The sequence below is a fragment of the Nycticebus coucang genome, chromosome 20, assembly GCF_027406575.1.
Source record: "Nycticebus coucang isolate mNycCou1 chromosome 20, mNycCou1.pri, whole genome shotgun sequence".
In the NCBI taxonomy this organism is placed as follows: domain Eukaryota; kingdom Metazoa; phylum Chordata; class Mammalia; order Primates; family Lorisidae; genus Nycticebus; species Nycticebus coucang.
In genome coordinates this window covers 43,924,482-43,946,187 of record NC_069799.1, presented here as the reverse complement: position 1 = coordinate 43,946,187, position 21,706 = coordinate 43,924,482, and the positions used below count along the sequence as shown (strand labels likewise).

Genomic DNA, 21,706 nt, shown 5'->3' with positions numbered 1-21,706 from the left:
CAAGTTTCCAAGTATAACCACTCTACTTTGTTCCATGAGATCACAAAATTTTTAAAGCTGCCAGAGTCATAATGGTTCTCTTCTGCCAGTGGCTCAATTCATACTCACAAGGGTGTTCTTAAAAATCAATTAATTATAGGCTACACATCCCATCCTCACTAGTATCTAGCCTTATAATTTCATAAAATAATTAAAAGCCAGATTGCATTCACAGAAAGAAGAAATCACTATTAGCACAGCACTGGTTTACTAGATTAGAGTTCCTTTTTTTTTTTTTGGTAGAGACAGAGTCTCATTTTATGGCCCTCGGTAGAATGCCGTGGCCTCACACAGCTCACAGCAACCTCCAACTCCTGGGCTTAAGCGATTCTCTTGCCTCAGCCTCCCGAGTAGCTGGGACTACAGGCGCCCACCACAACGCCCGGCTATTTTTGGATGCAGTTTGGCCGGGGCCGGGTTTGAACCCGCCACCCTCGGTATATGGGGCCGGCGCCTTACCCACTGAGCCACAGGCGCCGCCCCTAGATTAGATTTTCTAACCTTCAGCAAGTTTAGCATCTCCTATTGATTTCTCTCTATATCCATGTATCGTTTATACTATTAATATGTTTTTTTTCAATTGACTTACTTTGGAAAGTACTTTTCTTTGAAAACTAAGGCATATGTAATAATTGACACCATAGATTTGTCTAATTATAATTGTTTTCTGAACATTAAAATAAAGTACAATTAAAATTTAAATGTTCGCTCAGACATCACTTGAAATAATCTCAAGTACAAAGAGGGGCATGTAAAGTAACACTTTGAAACCTACTGCCTTAAACTCAGGCCTGGTGCACCTGTCTGGAAGTGAGGTGTCCAGCTAAGTCCCAGGACATTTTATCCTCACACACTGCCTATCTCTGCCAATGAGCAACTCAATCATAACAAACATTCACATAGGATAATAAATTTAAATATCGTTACATTTTTTTCTCTTTTAAAATAAAGATTAAACATAAAACCAACTTTATATAGAAAACTCAACATATGTAACCAGGATAACTAGATATAAGATAGCATTCCTGGCATTGAAGAGAATTCTTATTTCCAGGAAAAAAAGAGTTTTTGTGTAAGAATGGTCAGTATCATGAGTGACGATAACTAATTGTACAACTCAGAAAAATGTATCCACTCACAGGACTGTCAATGAAATCTGGGAAAACTAGTCCTGCTGCTTTTTAAAAGCTGAATAAAAATTTGCAAATAAAATCTGCTGAAACCATCTCTATCATTACTTGGGTTATGATTTTAAATAGAAATTCACTGGTAAGGTTTATTACCTTTGGCAATTCCCACTCTGACCGAGATCCATCTGCACTGTAGTAATATTGTCTACCTTGATCGTCAACATGCTTGAGCCACTAGAAAAACAGAACAGGTGTTTCTTTTAAAATTTATATAAACACTGCGTTTAAGCTGCTATTACCAGAGAAACTGTTAAGTTCTTAGGAATATTATAAAACATTGCAAAAAAATTCTAATGAACCTATTATACTCGCTGCCTTTAAGTGTGGTAAGAATAAATATAATCAGTCTTAATTTATTTTCTCACTTTTCCCTCCATTGCTTGCTAGCATCAAGGATCACTTAACACAAGAAACATATAATACAAAGACACACAGACGCACGGGTGCAGAACACAGGCACACCCCCATCCTAAAAACAAGTTTGAGAAGTTAACAAAAGGTAACTGTTTTCAATCTTTAAGTATAAAACTAAACCATTTAAGCCCCATTTCATGAAAACCCTCAGGAATTACCTCCTTTAGCCAACACAATAAAATTTAAATAGCAGAAACAACAGAACTTTATGCAATGTAATAATGGGAGTATGAGGGAGAAAGGACTGAAGTATTGCTAATACAAACATTATGATTTAGGTTATGAAATAAAGGAAAACTAGTGCTTCTTATTACTAATATCAAAAAACTGAGACAGGAAGGAACGGTAATAATCTACCTTGGCTTATTCCCAAGCTCTATTCTCTGAACTAGCACAAGCAATCAATTACTACCAGATATAAATACACATAAAATTTCAATATTCCTCCCTGAACTAATTAATCATAAAATACTAGATTCATGGCTTTTGTTTTATATAAATCTGATAATAGAAAAAGGAATTCTAGGGCGGCGCCTGTGGCTCAGTGAGCAGGGCGCCGGCCCCATATACTGAGGGTGGCAGGTTCAAACCCAACCCCGGCCAAACTGCAACAAAAAAATAGCCGGGCGTTGTGGCGGTCGCCTGTAGTCCCAGCTACTAGGGAGGCTGAGGCAGGAGAATCGCCTAGGCCCAGGAGTTGGAGGTTGCTGTGAGCTGTGTGATACCACGGCACTCTACCAAGGGCAATAAAGTGAAACTCTGTCTCTACAAAAAAAAAAGAAAAGAAAAAGGAATTCTAGGCAATGAGGTAGGGTACAACAATGGCATGTTGAAAAAACGATTTCTCAAAAACTCTTCACCAAGAAAAACATAAAGAAATATGCTTATTAAAGACATCTAAACATGACATTCAAGTCTACCTTAAAAAGGTCTATCTTAGGGCGGTGCCTGTGGCTTAGTGAGTAGGACGCTGGACCCATATGCCGAGGGTGGTGGGTTCAAACCCAGCCCTGGCCAAACTGCAACAACAACAACAACAAAAAAATAGCTGGGTGTTGTGGCGGGCGCCTGTAGTCCCAGCTGCTCGGGAGGCTGAGGCAAGAGAATCGCGTAAGCCCAAGAGTTAGAGGTTGCTGTGAGCCGTGTGACGCCACGGCACTCTACCCGAGGGCAGTACAGTGAGAGTCTGTCTCTACAAAAAAAAAAAAAAAAAAAAGGTCTATCTTAAATGGGTGTTGACACCACAGAAATCACTATTATTGTAAGCAGCTTAAAACCATGAATCAGTAGTTATGCTGAGTTTCCACGCTGTCAACTGCCATGATCATAAAATTACAAGGAAGAATATCTTCATTTTTTAATACTAAAACCTCAGTACACAACTATCTCACGAATGAATTCTGCAAAGAAACACTAGATGGAAAAAAAAAATGTACCTTTTCATTAGTATAGTCACTGGTATATAAGGTATGCCCACGTTCATCCAACTCTTCTGACCAACCCCTTGGAGGAGAACCACACTGACTATCTGACTGGCTGTAACAAACGCTGTGGGAGTTTTCTTCTGATGAAAGAAGCTATAAATAGTCAGAAACATAAGGATTTTTCTTCTTTGAATATAAATATGCAGCAGCTGAAAATCTAAGAAATTGATTTTACTTGACTCTAAGTATTAAGATATCTTGAGTATATTTGAATATTTAATTTCAAAATAATGTCTTTAAACATAAGTGGTGAGACAATAATAGTTATTTTATCAATTAATGCAACCCCAGAAAAATTTACCACAATAAACATAAAAACAATGTTTTCAAAACTAAGGAGAGATAAATGCTATTTCAAGCTGTTTTCTGAATTGAAACACCAAGTTAAAAAATGACAGGCGTCTATCCGTGTACACATGTCTATATGTATACAAAGCAGATGAGGGATCTTCATTAGACTGAGCTCCCTGAAGACTCGCTTCTGTATATCACCAGCACCTAGCCAAATGCATGGCAAACAACAGTGCTCAACAAATATGTCAGGAACTATCTTTTGTAAGTGTGTAGGAGATGGAGAAAAGACATTAGCTTTGTGACAATTTATGTTGTGTTCTAATTTATCGGCAAGTTTTACTAACTCATGGAACCAAATGCTTATACAGACTGCTGAAAACTAAACTTCAAAATGAGAAAAAATATTGAGGAAATTCAACTACACTACAGATAGAAAAATCAAAGTTCAACATGGAAATAATATAGGTATACATTATAAACTCCAGATTCATAAAAGAAGAAAATTAGAAGATTAAGAAATGTAACAATTTTTTATTCCCTCTTAACAAACAAGAGGCACTATAATGTGACTAAGTAGCAATTTGCTCACTGCACTTAAACGTCATTCAAGATTTATAGTTTAACCCTACTGCTAAATTTGACTAGCTAAAAAAAAAAAAAAATTATTAGGTTATTATTCTTGTGCAAATGACCCTTTCTATCTAAAATTAAATCTTACTTAGACTGTATTTTCTATCACCATTATTTGGCCTGAAACTGTAGTTAAAGACATAAATGGCCTAATAACATGTTCACAAAAACTGACAGAAAACCTTGCAGAAGCACTGTAAAAGAGAACTGTATTGTATTTTGTAACATTATTAAAAAATTATGAACACTTAATTTAAAAGTCAAGAGCTTATTATCTTTGGCTCGTCACTCATAGCTCAGTGTGTAGGGCACCAGCCACATACACCGGGGCCGGCAGGTTCAAACCCGGCCTGGGTCTGCGAAACAACAATCACAACTACAACAACAACAAAAAAAGCTGGGCATTGTGGGGGGCGCCTGTAGTCCCAGATACTTGGGAGGCTGAGGCAAGACATTCACTTCAGCCCAAGAGTTTGAGGTTGCTGTGATCTGTGATGCCACAGCACTCTACCGAGGGCAATATAGTGAGACTCTGTCTCAAAAAAAAGTTTATCTTTATTTAATTGAGACAACTTAAAATGTAAAGCTCGTGCATAAAATAAAGGGCAATAAAATCTTAAGAAGGAGAAAAAAGGCTAATCAGTAAAATTAAATAATCACTACATTAGTGAAGATGTTTTCTTCTGCCATAAAAAGTAGCCTCCAATGTCCTCACTAAAGAACCAGGAATAGCTTTAAGATCTTGATGCCTACTACTAAAAAAAGAGCTGTTTAAGGGCAATTAAACAAAAATGAACATTATTTTTGGCAAGCTTCCTCCACCCCACAATGTAGAGCCAGGCCCTCCAAAGAATTAGATCCACAGATTATGAGTGAACCATAAAATAAATCTTGCCTCTTTATTCTACACTAAGAAAATCTTCCCCAATAATCAGGGCAATCCCTAGCCATAGGCCAAGGTGTTTTTTGCTTTTTTGTTTTTGCGGGTTTTGGCCAGGGCTAGGCTTGAACCCACCACCTCCGGCATATGGGGCCGGCGCCCTACTCCTTTGAGGCACAGGTGCCTCCCCAATAGGCCAATTTTATGCAATCCAAATTATTACTACCTGGGTGGCCCATAAAAACTAACGCTATAGTTTCGAATACTTATACAATATTAGTTTCCTCAGGGACTTGGTGGAAGCAAAAGCAAATCTGCTCTAAAGGAACCCACTTTCAACCTTAGCATTAAAGACTGCCTACTTACAAATGTCTAAGAACTATAATCTTACTTTAAAATATACATATACACATATAAAAGAGGAAAAGCAAAACACCATGACAGCCAGCAGAAAAGTAGCATAATCAACCCTCCCCAAGACTTTATATATTAGAATTAATAAACATAAAACACAAAATAAAACTAAAGAGAGATATAACAAATAAATGCAGTATGCGATCCTTCACTGCATTCTTCATCACAGGGAAAAAAAACTATTAAAGATATTATTTGACAACTGAGAAACACTAAATTTTAACAATGCATTAAATAGTATGGAATGTTAAATTTCTTGGGCATGATAAATGTATTGCAGCTTTGATGGAAAAAATCCTTATAGTTATGGAATAAAATACGTTGTCTGCCTGTAATGGTTCAGAAAAAAATTACAGACATGTGCATGAATATGTGTGTGTGTGTGTGTGTGTGTGTGTGTGTGGTAGGTGGGTAAAGGGAAAGACAGAAAAGGCAAATGTGGCAAAATTAGTGAATCTAAATGAAGGTCATATAGTTTATTCATGTTCATTATACTATTCTTTCATCTTTTTTGGAGTTTTAAAATTTTCAAAATAATAATATAAGGAAAATTCCCTAAATAAATAAAAATAACTTTTTTTTTTTTTTTTTTATAGAGACAGAGTCTCACTGTACCGCCCTCGGTAGAGTGCCGTGGCGTCACACGGCTCACAGCAACCTCTAACTTGGGCTTACGCGATTCTCTTGCCTCAGCCTCCCGAGTAGCTGGGACTACAGGCTCCCGCCACAACGCCCGGCTATTTTTGTTGTTGTTGTTGCAGTTTGGCCGGGGCTGGCTTTGAACCCGCCACCCTCGGCATATGGGGCCGGCGCCCTACTCACTGAGCCACAGGCGCCGCCCAAAAATAACTTTTTTAAAACCCAAGGAATTTGTTTAACATCAAATGAAGATGTAGGCCAAGAGAAAAACAGCAAACAGGAGGTAGACCTGGAAACATTTAGACTGAGGCACAGAAAGATATAGATTTAGATGAACAGGGTAAGATTAAACATTCATCTCATCAAAGTTCTAGAATAAGAGGAAAGAGAAAATGGGGCACAGTCTATGTATAGGTAACGGCTAAGAATTTTCTAGAACTGATCAAAGACTGGACTCTTCATATTCAAAAGTCCCAACAAAACCCTGGCAGGAAATAAAAAAGATATCTTCACCCAGTCACATCATGTTAGTATAGACTCGAGATCTTAAAAGTTGCCAAATAAGAAGAGACTAACTACCCTGAAAGACAATCAGACTGACATTTGAATTTGAAGCATCAACAAAGCCAGAAAATGAGACTGAAATCTTTAATATTCTTCAAAGATAAAAGCAAAATAAAGAAACAAGATTATATTACTAATGAACTCTCATGAATGAATTTAAAAGCATATACTTGAAGGCCGGGTGTGGTGGGAGGCTGAGGCAGGTGGACTGTCTGAGCTTACCAGTTCGAGGACAGCCTGAGCAAGAGTGAGATGCCATCTCTACAAATAGCGGGGCGCTGTGGCGGGTGGCTGTAATCCTAACTACTTGGGAGGCTGAGGCAAGCGAATCGCTTGGGCCCAAGAGTTTGAGGTTGCTGTGAGCTACGATGCTACAGGGACAACTGAGTGAGACTCTGCCTCAAAAGAAAAAAAAAAGAGCATATACTTGACACACACACACACACAAAAAAAAAAAAAGTGGGAAAAGAAAGTGAAGAAAATGTGAGAAAAGTAGGTGGTAAAAATGAGGATTAACTTTAAGAGTCATGCACTCTTAAAGGAGGCTAAAAATAGAACTAAATATATAACAACAGCAGCACATACAGCTCCCGAGCGAGCGGCTTGGAGACGGAAGAGGATACTGTTTAACCGTAGACCTTGCATAGACAGACTATGCATGTTAAAGCCAGGATAATGCTGCACACCTGCAGTCTCAGCTACTCAGGCCGCTGAGGCAAGAGGACTGCTTGAGCCCAGGAGTTCCAGGATACACTGTTCTGTGACTATGTCCGTAATGAACTACTGCAATCCAACCTGGGCAACATGAGACCCTGACTCTAAAAAATAAAAATAAATTCCTCAGGCAGGTGTTCTCAAAAGCAGCACTGTTGACATTTAGGGATAGACAGACCATTCTCTGTTGTGGAGAGCTTCTGGCCTCTGCCCACTAGATGTCACTAGCACTCCCCCCACTATGACAACCAGAAAGTCTTCACACTGCCCTGGACGGCAAAAACACTCCCAGTTAATCACCAGTGTTCTAGGGCAACCATTTAAAATAATAAGCTTCTGAGTTACAATGGAAGATTAAGATAACATGCCTCAGATGTCTGGACAATGTTGAGAAAAAGGAAAAAAAGATTACAGTAATAAGCTTCTGGGTTGAGATAGAAGAATGAATACTTGCTCCCCACTAAAATAACAGAAGTGAAATATGGTTAAAAAGATGTAAAATTACAAAAACAAGAACACAGAAAGAGACAACAATCAAGGACATGAATAAAAAACTGAACTATCCCGAAGAAAGCAGAATCTAAGCTTGCCTAGTGAGGGTAGAGGAAAAGTCGGGCGAAGATGAATCCTACCAAGTTTTCAGAGCAGAATCTGCAAGTAGCTCAGGAATTGATGGTATTAGATGCCTCTGGAACTGGGGGATGAAAGTGGGAGTGCTAATTAAGGAGGACTAAAATCACCAGGATACCCTTCTTCCTGAAGGGAAAACAGTAAGAATCTGAATTGGGGGACAATAGACACCACTGGGACATGGGTACCATCAGAAAGAAGGAAGTATGGGGACCAAATGCAAACTGCCAACACCAAGACTTGGGCAGCCCTTACCTTCTAGGGAGAAGATCTAACAAAGACTTCCATGGAGACGGAAAAGACCCAAGGGTTTTATCACTGGAGACTTCACAACAAGCAGCTGACCAGATCCCCATTAAAGGGAAGTTCAAAATACCTTGCAATGGTGAGAAAAAATTATTTCTAACCTAGAATTCTATATCCAGGCATGCTGACTACCAATTACCTGTAAGAGAGACTACAGATATTTTCATACACACACAAAGTCTCACTTTTACCTCCCATACATAACTTTTCTCAGCAAGTTACTGGATGATACGCTCCAGCCAATTTGGAAATATTAATTTTTATACAATCTGTACAGAGACTAGTAGTGTAAACTAAGAACACATATACAAATCACTTGTCTACTTATTAAAACAGAAAGCTAAGAAACAAGTTAAACGTCCCTGTGTATACTTTAGTCTATAATTTAATCTTTTTTCTTAATTCTCCCAAATTATAAGATTTTACTTTATTATTGATGCATAGGAAAAAATGTTTTAATCTTCTGTACGTACAATTCAAATAAAATTTTCCTAACTTTCCTATAACAGTTAAACATGAACAATTTCTCTATTTTTGGTTCTGACTTGAACGCTAAAGTACAAGTTACCACCGAACCAAAGCTATAAATAAACACTTGAAGAATAAGAAGGGGAGAGTTATTAACTACAAAAAAACTTTCAGGGTCTGCTAAACCCAGGATGTGTTACCTAATTTTTCCAGTTCCTATCTACTTGAAGCTCTGCCTTTATCTGTACAAAGTAGCTGCCTTCTGTAAAAGCAGGGTGCCCTATGCAGGTGGAGGCCTCCAGTCTATCAACAGCAGGACTTCACTCCTAAGTTTCTCCTGCACATCCTAAATAGCCCCCTGGTCTCATCACACCACTGGGAAGAGTGTTTCAAGTTCTAGCTGGTCAATTCACTGTTCCATCTTGCAAGAGATGGAAGGGGATAAAACCAGAGGGAGGTAATCAATCAACACTTGTTAGAGAAAATAATAATTTGAGGGGTGGGGGGTTGGGAGGTGGGGTGGACAGAGTCTTGCTCTATTGCCCTGGCTAAAGTGCAATGGCATCATAGCTAATTTCAACCTCAAACTCCTCTCCTGGGCTCAAGCAACCCACCTGTATCAGCCTCTCAAGTAGCTGGAACTACAGGTGTGCACCATCACTGCTGGTTAATTTTTCTATTTTTTATAGAGAGGGGTCTTGGTCTTTCTTACTTAGGCTGGTCTGTAACTCCTGACCTCAAATGATCCTCCCACAGTGCTGTGATTACAGATGTGAGCCACCAGAGCTGTCCCCCCAAATAATGATTTTTAAAGTGAATTGTCAGACTTACAGGGTGATCTAATTATAGCAAAGGAATTATAATTATTTCCCTAACATATAAATAAAAAACTGGTCTTGAACCTCTGACTGACAAAGAGGAAAAATTGAGAAGCAGCTTGGTAGCTATCCTAAGCCAACAGACAAAAGTATCTGTTTTAAATAAATAATTCTGCCTCTATTTAATTGGCTAGGTCACATCATACATTTTCTTTCCTTTTTTTTTTTTTTTTTTTGTGATTTTTGGCCGGGGCTGGGTTTGAACCCACCACCTCTGGCATATGGGACTGCGCCCTACTCCTTGAGCCACAGGCGCCGCCCTCTTTCCTTCTTTTTTAAAAGATGTCACTGGCTCATGCAATAATAATGGAATTAGTATTTTCTAGTTCATAAGGAAATGCACTGGCACTAGACACTTTAATCCAGTTCTGGAACTAGTAAGCATGCTACAAGGTTAGCCGCTGTGCATTAGTAAGAGATTATGACATTATTAATACAATAAAGCTTAGAAAGAACTCAGTATCTTAGAAATTCAAGTATTGCTGATAATAAGAAACAAACCTATTCAATTCTTTTGTTTCTGAAAAAGAAAAGAGAAAATGTGGAAACTTTCAGGTTGATTCCTTAACTACTCATACCTCCTGATCTCCTGAACTTTGGAAATCTTTGCTGATGCTGGCATCCCGAGTCCAACGGGGTGGTTTCCAGGTTCTTTCCTGGGTTCCTCTGTTGTAGTAGTAACAGCGCCCTGAACTATCTTTATGAGTTTCCCATTCTCCATTAATCTGAATTGCTGGGCTCCCTGGCAGCGGGGGAAGAGCAGACTGGGATATTTTCAGTTCCTGTAAATTAGCATAGACTGGAGAATCTGGCCTTCCTTGATTCGGAGGTGTAGTTGCCTGTGACACAGAAATTTTTAAATGTCATCTTTAAACTGGCATAATATTTCTAAATTAAATAAAACAGGATGAATTATGAATGGAACATACAATTTTGAAACATACATACAAGGATATATACTCTAAGGATATAATGATTTAACCATTTTAATACTTACTGTTTGATTGAGAAAAAACCCAAACTTCAAATAGAATCCGAAGTGTGCTTAATATTTTCCTTTCTTGAAAGAACATTTGTTCTTTACTAGGAGCCAAGAGCTGTGAGTTCTAGTTCAAGATCTGGTATGAACAAGCTGTGTGACCTTGGAAAAGATCACTGTACCTTTCTGAAATTGAAATTTTCAATCTCTGTAAATGAGGAAATTGGATTAACCCACCAAGGTCTTCTTTGGCTCTCAAATTCTTTGATCTTAGGCAATTTTTCAAAATACAAAAGTCTTACACACCAAGTGGTTAAGCTCTTATTCAGAAAACTATCAAAAGATTTTATAGTCTAAGCCAGTGTTTCTCAATCTGTGGGTCACAACCCACAGAACTGTATTAAACGGCCACAGCATTAGGAAGGTTGAGAACCACTAGTCTAAGCTTTAATATTAAATTAGGAATGTAAGTGAAACATAAAAGGGAAATAATACTTAAGCTAAGAATTAACTACATTCTATTTCTTCAAGAAATAAATCCCTAGCTTAAGTATTATTTTTCTGTGAGTATAAACAAATTATTATAATAGCTCAAATATAATTTGTTAGTGGCTACAAACAAATCATTTAATCTCTTCTTAGTTCTTATTTGTGAATTTCCCAAGAGGTGGGGAAAAAAGAATTAGCAGTAACTGTGATTTACATATTTAATCTTAAACAACAGCTTTCTTTTTTAGTTTTAAATGCCTCACTAGATGTCAGTCAAGAGCAAACCCTTTGTATCCCTTCCATAAGAACACTGTAAACTGTATTAAGTTACACAATTTATCTCTGAAGAAAAAAGCACACATGGGAAAACGCCTGTTTATACTGTGCATTGGTATTTGTTTATCTATCTTCCTTCTACAAGTTTCTCAACCTCGACTCAAATGGCATTTTGATAGATGATTCTCTGTTGGGAGGGCTATACCAGCCTGCGCAAAGTGTGACAGTTACCAGCTTCCCGGCCACTACCCATTAGATGACAGTGCTCACACACGCACGCAGCCACCTCCATGATGACAACCAAAAAGCCTCCAGATATTGTCAAATGCCTCTTCGGAGCAAAACTGTCCCTGGTTGACAAATGCTGCTTTACCATATAAATTCTAGAGTTATATCCAGAAGATCAATTACTTTGGTAATGTATCCAGAGTTTTATGAATACTTAAAAGTATCAAATTAAAAAAAAAAAATGTGGGTGGCGCCTGTGGCTCAAAGGGATAGGGCGCCAGTCCCATATGCTGGAGGTGGTGGGTTCAAACCCAGCCTCAGCCAAAAACCACAAAAAAAAAAAAAAAAAAAAAAAGAATGTGAATGGACTCAACCAGTTTCAATGGAATTAAAGTACTTCCAACTTCTAAGAACAGTTATCTGCCAAGAAATAATTTTAATTTAGTAAGTCCAAATCACAAAATAAACTTTAAGAGAGAAAACAGAATAACACAAAACATGTTTGTAAAATGGTAATCTTTGGTCTTTTTATACAATAATTATGCAAGTACCTGTAGTCAATTATGCAAAATACTGTTTTCCTAAAAATGTTAGCTTCAAATTTAGACTACCACCAAACAACATTTTTCTATGAAGAGTATCTGTCCATGGAGGCAGTTAATCCATTTATTTCTCCTACAGAATAATTCCATATCCTAGTGAATTAACCATAACGATGCTTCTCTGACAAAACAATTCTGCTAACAAATAAACAATTCTATATAGCAACTCTTTTTTTTTTTTTTTTGTAGAGACAGAGTCTCACCTTATCGCCCTCGGTAGAGTGCCGTGGCTTCACACAGCTCACAGCAACCTCCAAATCTTTGGGCTTACGTGATTCTCTTGCCTCAGCCTCCCGAGCAGCTGGGACTACAGGCGCCTGCCACAACGCCCGGCTATTTTTTTTTGTTGCAGTTTGGCCGGGGCTGGGTTTGAACTCGCCACCCTCGGCATATGGGGCCGGCGCCCCACCCGCTGAGCCACAGGCGCCGCCCTATATAGCAATTCTTAGAAGCCTATCAAGAAAATATTTAGGCAGTGCCCGTATTCAGTGGGCAGGGCGCCAGCCACATACACTGAAGCTGGTGGGTTCGAACCTGGCCTGGGCCAGCTAAAAACAATGAGAATTGCAACAACAACAACAAAATAGCCTGGCGTTGTGGCAGGTGCCTGTAGTTAGTACCAGCTACTTGGGAAGCTGAGGCAAGAGAATTGCTTAAGCCCAAGAGTTTGAGGTTGCTGTGAGCTGTGATGCCAAGGTACTCTACCCAGGGTGACAGTTTGAGACTCTGTCTCAAAAAAAAAAAAAAAATTAAAGGAGGTCTTACTTTATACCTGATACTTGACTAGAACTAAATAAAGATTCCAAGAAATGGCCATTTTCTAAATCATGTCTATGGACAAATTTTACTAAATATTTAAGAACAACTCACTGTTTAAACAGTTCACATTTAAAGTTTTTCCAACTTAAAAAAACTGAAATGCTTCAGCCTTCAGCACAGTCTATAAGGTTAGCATAATTCCAAAATAAGAGCAGAGAATTAAACGAAAGAACATCACAAAGATATCTCTTATATAGACAAAAATATCTCTACACAACATTACCAATCAAATCCAGTGATGTTAAGAAAATCTACCTTTAGGAAATCTCAGACTATAATTTCTCAGATTTATAGATAAACGTGGTCATCTCCACAGACACCAAGAAATCATTTGATAAAATTCAACACAGATTCAGGACAAAACTCTTAGCTGGTAAGAAACAGATGATGTTTCCTATTTAAAAATACTGACTTTTTAAAATTATTAATATTTAAGGTAAACATCATAGTTAATAACACAGATGAGAAGCACTTTCATTAAAGTCAAGAATAATACTACAATGCCAAGCATCATCGCTTCTACTCAACACTGTATGGGAGGTCCTAACCAATGTACCAAGACATGAAAAATAAATTAATTTCATAAATACAAAGGAAAAAAAACCCCTGCCAATTGTCATTAAAATAGCCAATAGTTAAAAACCCAATCCATGAAAGCTACTAAGAGAGATTAATAAATTGGCCAAATACATGATCACCTAACCAGCTTCTCATAATTATGTGAATGATGACAAATTTAAAAACACAATAGAAAAAAATTTTTATTCATACTAGGAAAAGAACTGTTAAATATTTACATATAAACCTTAAAATAAATGTACAAAATCAAACATCTGTAAATCTTTCCTTGGATACCTAAAATTAAACTTAAATGGAGAAACCTTTGTTCCTAAATGAGAAAACTTGAGTTTATAAACATGTTGATTCTCCAAAAATTAATCTATAAATGCTATAAATTCAACGTGATATTCAGCAGGCAGTAGTTAGTACGCTTTCTAGCACACAGTAGTATTTAACGAAATATGCTGAATGGATGAACAAATGGACAAACATGAACAAAAGTATGCAAACACAAATCCCTGAATAAAAGCAAGATTAAGGACTTGAAACTGGTTAGATGCAACAGAGAGAACACACTAGGAAAATATCCGTGTTGCTAGTTTGGAAAAAAGGAGGCACAGTCCTATCCCTGTTTAAAGTAGAAACTATCTACAAAGGAGTTGAACACCATGTACTCAGCTAGGTGCTTAGGTTACAAATACAATTTATGAAAAAATATCATGTCTTCCAGGACCTCGTAATACAGTAAAGTGAAACTAACAGATTTAAATGCATAATAGACATAAGTCTAGAGCTACACGTACAGGGGACACTCTGGGAGCGAAAAGGAAGAGACCTGGAAACACATGACTAAGCCTCAGAAACCAATGCGTTAAGAGTTAGCAGGTTAAAGCTGGGGAGACAGAAGGCAGCAAGAACAAGAGCTGGGAAAACCGCACAGCACCGTCTCGATGCCGACTCAAGTGTGTAAAGGAACAGAAAGAGAAAGACTGAGGAGAAGCAAGTGACAGAACAAGGACAGTCTTGTTAAAAAGAACAGATGTTATCCAGTGGGCATTTAGAGAACTTCTGAAGACTTACAGTAAGAAAGTACATTCTGATTTAAATTTTTTAAATAATACAGATTTTAGAGGGACACAACTCGGAAGCTGGTACAATAGTACAGACAGCAGATGCAGAGAGCTGCAATAGGACAGGAAGCAGGAATGGAGAAGCGGGGAAATAATCAGGTTAAATTATAGCTCGTTTTGTTGTGTATGTGTGTTCTACTACAGATTGCCAAGATGAAAAAAAAAAAAAGGATAGAAAGAGAGGAGCATATAGGTTGTATTAGGTTGACAAGCCTTTTGCAAATCCAAGTGGAAATGCTAAAAGATTGTTGGATATGTATATTGGAGACTCAGTACAGAAGGGCTAAAAATACAAATGTAAAAGTCATCAGTATATAGGTGGGGCCAATAACTTAAGGGAGTGTGTGTGCACAGTAAGAGGAAGAAGAAAAGAGAACGCTGAAATATACTGAGCAGTGGCTTTATGAATTAAAATGAGAATACTGATTTAAAGTTAGAACATGGTCTAGCACAGTGATGTCTGTTACTATTACAATTATTATTATTATTATTGCAATTGATGTGATTAAAGGACCAGACTAAGTGAAGGAGGCAGAAAAGTCATAAATGGTAGATCTACCAGGAAAAGGTGGTAGCTGAAAGTTAAAAGGAAAATTTCAAAAGAACTTGACAGTTTCAAATTCAAAGATTTCAGCATACAGGCTCTGAAACAATCTTTCGATTCAGCAATTAAAAAGTTATTTAAAAAACTTCACCTATCAACCAGGAAGATCTGAGACTACCTTCCCGCCATAAACAACTAGGAAAGTGAATAAAATGCAGGAAACAAGTAATTTAAGGCACTGGACAACAAAGAGGGCAGGAGTGTAATCCCTGAGAGAAAGGAGACCAACAGGTGAATCCTGCCACTCCTTTTGCGCCTGGAGGTCGTCTGCAGCCATCAGTCCAATGAGGGGAAAGTCAGAATCTAGCGATCTCAAGTTAGTGCACAGGACAGAGACAAAGGTTTGTGTCTATATAAACTGATAGTGTGAATAACACAAGAAATGGACCTTAATTATAAACGTGAAACACTGAAAAGACAGAAAAAAGGAGAAGGAATGTTTCCTAATTTTTTTTTAAATCAGAGAATCTTCAAAGTTAGATGGCATCCTTCAAAATTGATAAACCAAAAAATAAAAATGAAAGTTATGTCTGAAATCTAGAGATTTAACAGCAATTCTAAGTAGAAACACAGATAGAAGAGGCTTGTAAACAACGATTTAGTTTGACACAGAAATAAGAACTGTATTTTTTTAACGAATTAGCTCCATACTCAAAATCAGCTTAAATCTTCAACTTCCAAAGTATGTGGAACAGGAACATGAGGCCTCAATATTTGTGAAATACTTTTGATCTCTGGGAAAAAGAAATTGTACATATTTACTATAAACTATCCCAACAACTGGGAAAAGTCAAGGGAATTGCTATCCATGGATCACCAAATTTTCTTCAAGAACTCTTGACAATATAAGTTCTTGGTATTAAAAAAAACACTTAAAAAAAAGTGTTAAAAAAAGTGTTACTTAAAAAAAGTAAAAAAAGTCAAATTCATTTTAAATATATCCACTACAATAAGGGATGGTTAAGTACTATGCACTATTTTGTCTAGCAAAGCAAAAAATGTATTGTTTTCTGTTTTTTAAACAGTGCTGGTGAAGGTGGGAGGTAACAACTCGTTTACTGCTGGTAACTTTAATTATCACAGAACCTTTATGGAAAACAGTTTGGCAGTATGTTTCAAGAGCCTTTACAAATGTTTTTAGGACCTTGAATAAAGGAGAAAAAAGATCCTAGATACAGAAAAATGCTTTCCTAACAAAGATGTCCATTCCACTGTTGTTTACTAGAAACAAATCAGAAACAGTCTTGAAACATCTAACAACAAAGTAAAGACTGAATAAATTATGATCCAATAGATGGCAGCAATCCCACACAAGCCCTGAAAATGCGATGAATGATTCCTTAACAAGAGGCTAAAAAATTTATATGAGTAAATTAAAAAATTTTAATTAAAAAAAAGCAGAAGATAAAACTATATGGTAAAACTCCAATTAAAAATTTTAAAAACCTGGGCGGCGCCTGTGGCTCAGTCAGTAAGGCACCGGCCCCATATACAGAGGGTGGCGGGTTCAAACCTGAACTGCAACCAAAAGAAAAAAAAAAAAAAATCTGGGCATTGTGGCGGGTGCCTGTAGTCCCAGCAACTCGGGAGGCTGAGGCAAGAGAATCACTTAAGCCCAGGAGTTGGAGGTTGCTGTGAGCTGTGTGATGCCATGGCACTCTACTGAGGGCCATAAAGTGAACCTCTGTCTCTACAAAAAAAAAAAAAATTTAAAAACCTAAAGAAAAACAAACTAAAACATCAGTTTTCTCTGCATAACAGTATTTCTCATGCATTTTTCCACGTCCTTTATTTCCCAATTTCATTGTAATAAGAATTATCACCCTTTAGAGTTTGATTAAAGACCAGAAACCAGGACAAGATAGGTATGTGCCTACTCCACTGAACCCATAAAAGTAACAAGAGCGTTAACACCATATAAACTATTGTTTTTTCAGGGGTTATCAAGAAATCATCTATATAAGAATCATCTGATACTGTTTATTAAAATTCTTGAGCCTCATCTAAGAGTTACTGAGGGTGAAGAGTAGTGAAGACCATACATGATATTTATGAATACTATTATTCAAAAGATATTGACAAAACTCAACCTTCCTTAGTGGACATAGGGCAGACTGGTCCCCCGGTGCAATAAATTTGTATTATAAAAACATAAAGACAATTCTTAAGTCCACACTGCCAGTTTCTTCTTACTCTGCCGATTAGTCAAAGAAAGGGGTTTAAATAAATGAATAAGCAACAAAAGTTGAGTATTTCCAATTTACAAATCAAATAAGTTTTCTAACACTGCATTTATAAGAACAACCTTGCTCATGAATTGTCACCAACAAAAATAAACGAGTTTTTCATACCGAAAAGAAAACCCTCTAAAAGGAGAGCAAAAAAACAAAGTTAATTGTATAGGCTATATCTGTCATTAATTAACAACTGAATTGGGACCAGTGCCTCTGCACACGACCCAATTTTCTATTTAAAAAAAGCCTTGGCCTGTTCCACTTTATCTATAGACTAAAATAATCCTCCCGTTGCCCAGTGAAAGGAAAAACTGGGAACCATATATATAAGAACATAACTTTAAATTTAGACTCTACCTGCATCCTTGCTTTTCTAAAAGCGAAAATACTAACATTTGTCCTCTTTTTACTTTTAACATTAGTGCAAGAATTGCTTCTATAACACACTTCAGAGAATGACGAAATCCATACTAACCAAGGAGCTACACCTCTTGCTTCTTAACCAGCCTATGCTATTCAGTGTTATCAATACTTAGGTATCTACCTCATTATAAAAACAGGTTTACATTTATGTTACTGAATAGTATAAATCTCTCCAGCCTGTAATCACACCTTTGATTTACATTTATGGGGAAAAAAATTTACTCAAGTATCACGCTCAAAAAAATATATTTATGTGCCCTTGTAATTTGCCTAAACTCTGCTTTACCATAATTGTTCAACATTGTACCACTGGGCTAGTTAACACAGTAGAGGATAAAAAGATAAAAATCAGTCCAATAAGCTAATACTCAGCTAAAACAGGACTCAAATTCGTTTACTTTCATATCAATTTTAACCTGAAAATGTAACTTTCTAACTGACAGTCTTTTCACTTAAAGACAAATTTTAGTTAAAAACATAACACTACCCTTTATTTAATAATTTTGATATATAAAACCCTACAAATTCTAAAGTGCGTATCTTAAAAGGATGGCTACATTGCGATTCCAACCTCTACAGAACATACTGACATCTTCTATGGTTTACTTATTTAATTAACATTTAAGTAACAATTATGAGGTAGGCAGGTGATGGAAATAGGACAGTCCCTGTCCTTAAGGAGCGGACAGCCTAGTAAAAAGGAGGAGACAGGTATAAAACTACAACGGCATAGCTGAATGCTATGAAGTGTGTACAGGATGCCTGGGAGCACAAAAAATCCCAGCACTGAACAGGGAGAAGAGGTGAGACACGGCATTCAAGAAAAGGTTTACAGCAGAGGTGTAACTAGGTCTTCAAAGGAAAATTAGGTGGTGAAGGGCCAAAAGAAGTGAAGGGCATTCCAAACGCATACAATACCTTACTATTCTTCCTGACTACATAAGGCAAAGAAATGGAAAGCAGCCTTTCAATATGGAAATGTAACTGACTTCAGTATTGTGATACCCATAATAGGTATCAGTTTTCATGGTGAAATGCAGCATTTTCCTTACTGATTTTCTTCTGGCAGTTTTTGTAATTATTGCAACTCAACTACTGTACGGATAGCTACCTTGTATTCACCCAGTAAGACCTGCCAGTCCCCCATATTACAACAGCTTGTTTGTGTCTGCACGCTCTCCTTTTACCATCTTTGACACCATCACAGGTCTGTCACCATTTCTCCTTCCTTCTCTGATACAGAAGATAATAAATCAGATCCCATGCTAAAAAGCTGTGAGGTCTGACAAATGCTTATTTCCAGAAAGCCATCCACAAACATGCTGATGAAGTCATCCCTGTGTTACCAACCCTCAAAAACAGCCACAAACTGACAACCGATCTTGCCACTACCACCACTGGTGGTTAATGACTATCTGTACTTGGAGGGTGGATAGATAAGAGCTGACAGCACAGTGACAGGGCCCAACACATAAACAGGTGGGGGGGGGGGGTCAGGAAACTTATCTCAGGGAAAAGATTTGCCAAAAAGGAACAAAAGACCAATTTCCCCTTCAAGATCAAGCCCATACCTTCCAGTCTCACTGTTTTTCGCATCCTCTCCCAGCCTTGCCACTCTGTAGCTCTCACGCTGAGCTCTAATCTCAGATTCACTTGTCCGCTTTCCTTCTACAACTCAATTCTCTCTAAGGCAGAAATGGCTGTCTCATTTGTCTATTTTCAGAGCCTGCACAAATATGCACTCAGTATGTCCCTGAGTGAAAATTAGTTTTATACAACCAAACCAGCTATCGTGAAATCCATATGGTAAAACTCTCTACCGTTTTTAGTCTCCTGGGAAATTTTACCTAATTCCATTGCTTCAGTAAAACCAAAATTTCTCCCTCAAACATCCACCTCTCCTTAAGCTACAAACATGTATTCTGAGAGATCTACTACATTCACTTCACCTTTCACGCATAACTTTAGACTGCTCGTGCATAACTTTAGTCACCATTCAAACAGCAGTATGGTAACTACTCAATCAGGCATCTCAAGGTTGTCTATGTCCCTTCTCCTACCCGAAAAAGGTACTACCAATTCTCTGTACTCTCCTATCCCAAAATAACTATCTGTTTTTTCTGCCCCACCCCACACCCCCAAACAGGATCTTGCTCTATTGCCTGGGCTGGAGTGTGGTGGCGTCATCATAGCTCACTGAAACGTCAAACTCTTGGGCTCAAGTGATTCCCCGGCCTCAGCCTCCTGACTAGTGGGGACTACGAGCAAGAGCCACCATGCCCTGCCGCTGCCTTTCTTACTGAATGGCTAAAATCCTCTGTGGGGAACTACTAACACCCATTTCTTTGCCTTGTCCAACTGACCTTCCATAACAACAGTAGTTACTCTCTAAAAGCGCAAGTCTGATCTTGTTAATCATCTGCTTAAAATATATACATATATCAATGAAAATCTCAATAACTATAGAAAAAGTTTAAACATCATAACAACTTAAGGCTCCTAAAACTCCTGACTCAATCTTTTCTGCCTCACTCGCTGCCATTCTCCTTATGTTCTCTGCCCCAAGCTCCCAATATCTACCCCAGTTTTACCATTAGTGACATCCTATTTTTCTACTACTTTTAAATCTTTACATTATCCCTCTGAGATATTCCATCCCCAACCACAAATCGGCAAATCACATTCAAACCACAAAGAGCTGACAAACTCTTTGAAATGCTACCCTGTTCCCCAGAGGCAGGATTCATAGAGGGAAGGGGATTGGTGGGATTACACCAGCGGTGCATCTTACAAGGGTATATGTGAAACTTGGTAAATCTGTGAAGCTAGTGAATGATGCCCCATGATCATATCAATGTACACAGCTATGATTTAATAAACAACAAAAATAAATAAATAAATAAATAAAATTGATCCTGATGGTTAAAAAAAAAAAAAAAAAATAGAACAGCACTGTTTAACAAAAGTATGACCTGAGCCAGGTATAATTTAAAATTTAATTTTCTTTAAAGTTCCTAGTAGCCATGTTAAAAAGGTTTTAAAAAAAACAAAACAGATAAAATAAATTATAGTAATATATTTAACCTAACACATCCAAATTATCATTTCACCATATAATCAACACAAACATTATTGGCATATTTTATATTTTTGGACTGTCTTCAAACTCTAGTATGTATTTTATAGCACATCACAATTCAGATCCTAAATTTTCATCAGAAATACTTGATCTGTATTAAAGATTTCTTAAAATTTACAGTTGAAAAAGTAGATTCACGTATCCGAATTATTCCAAACATTTTCAAAAGTTTCCCAATAAGTAAATCCAGTTATCAGTTTAAAATTTTTAACTTGTATTAATTAAAATGAAATAAAATGAAAAGCTGAATTCTTCAGTCTCAGCAGCCACACTCAAGTGCTCATAACCGCACATGGCTAGAGGCTGCTGCAGCGGCCAGCACCCATCTCCAGCATGTGTACTCACCTGTACGACTGCCTCCATCACACTACATTATAATTCATTATTATTTTTCTGTCTCTCCCAGTGAACTGTAAATCCCTTAGGCGTTAAGAACAAGAGTATGTCTTAAGCATCCTGCATTCTCAAAGTCTGGAAACAAATAGCAAACCAAAAACCCTCTCTCAAGCCCTCAAGCAGACTCTGATGATTCTTTTTTTCCTCAGTAACTGCTTCCCCAGTCTGTACAGTAGATTAAGAAATTGGTAAAGGAGACAGCTGCTAGTAACTACTATTCGTGGATGAAGCCTCACTACTAATTTGTGTTAAAAGTACTCATCCAGATATGTTTGTCCTTTT

The 21,706-nt window shown here is 37.5% G+C and overlaps 1 protein-coding gene across 6 annotated transcripts in view; it reads right to left on the bottom strand.

The window, feature by feature from the left end:
• The window catches only part of ARHGAP12 (Rho GTPase activating protein 12), a 123,923-nt gene that overhangs the window by 42,895 nt on the left and 59,322 nt on the right, over positions 1 to 21,706 (bottom strand). For 4 of the 6 annotated variants that reach the window (XM_053572081.1, XM_053572084.1, XM_053572082.1 and 1 more), the window contains exons 4-6: positions 10,123 to 10,383; positions 3,080 to 3,220; positions 1,323 to 1,403 (exon numbers count right to left, since the gene is read on the bottom strand). In XM_053572081.1, the coding sequence (XP_053428056.1) occupies positions 1,323 to 1,403; positions 3,080 to 3,220; positions 10,123 to 10,383 (483 nt within the window). The remainder of the gene's footprint in view (positions 1 to 1,322; positions 1,404 to 3,079; positions 3,221 to 10,122; positions 10,384 to 21,706) is intronic. The other 2 variants (XM_053572085.1, XM_053572086.1) reach the window with 1 other exon arrangement.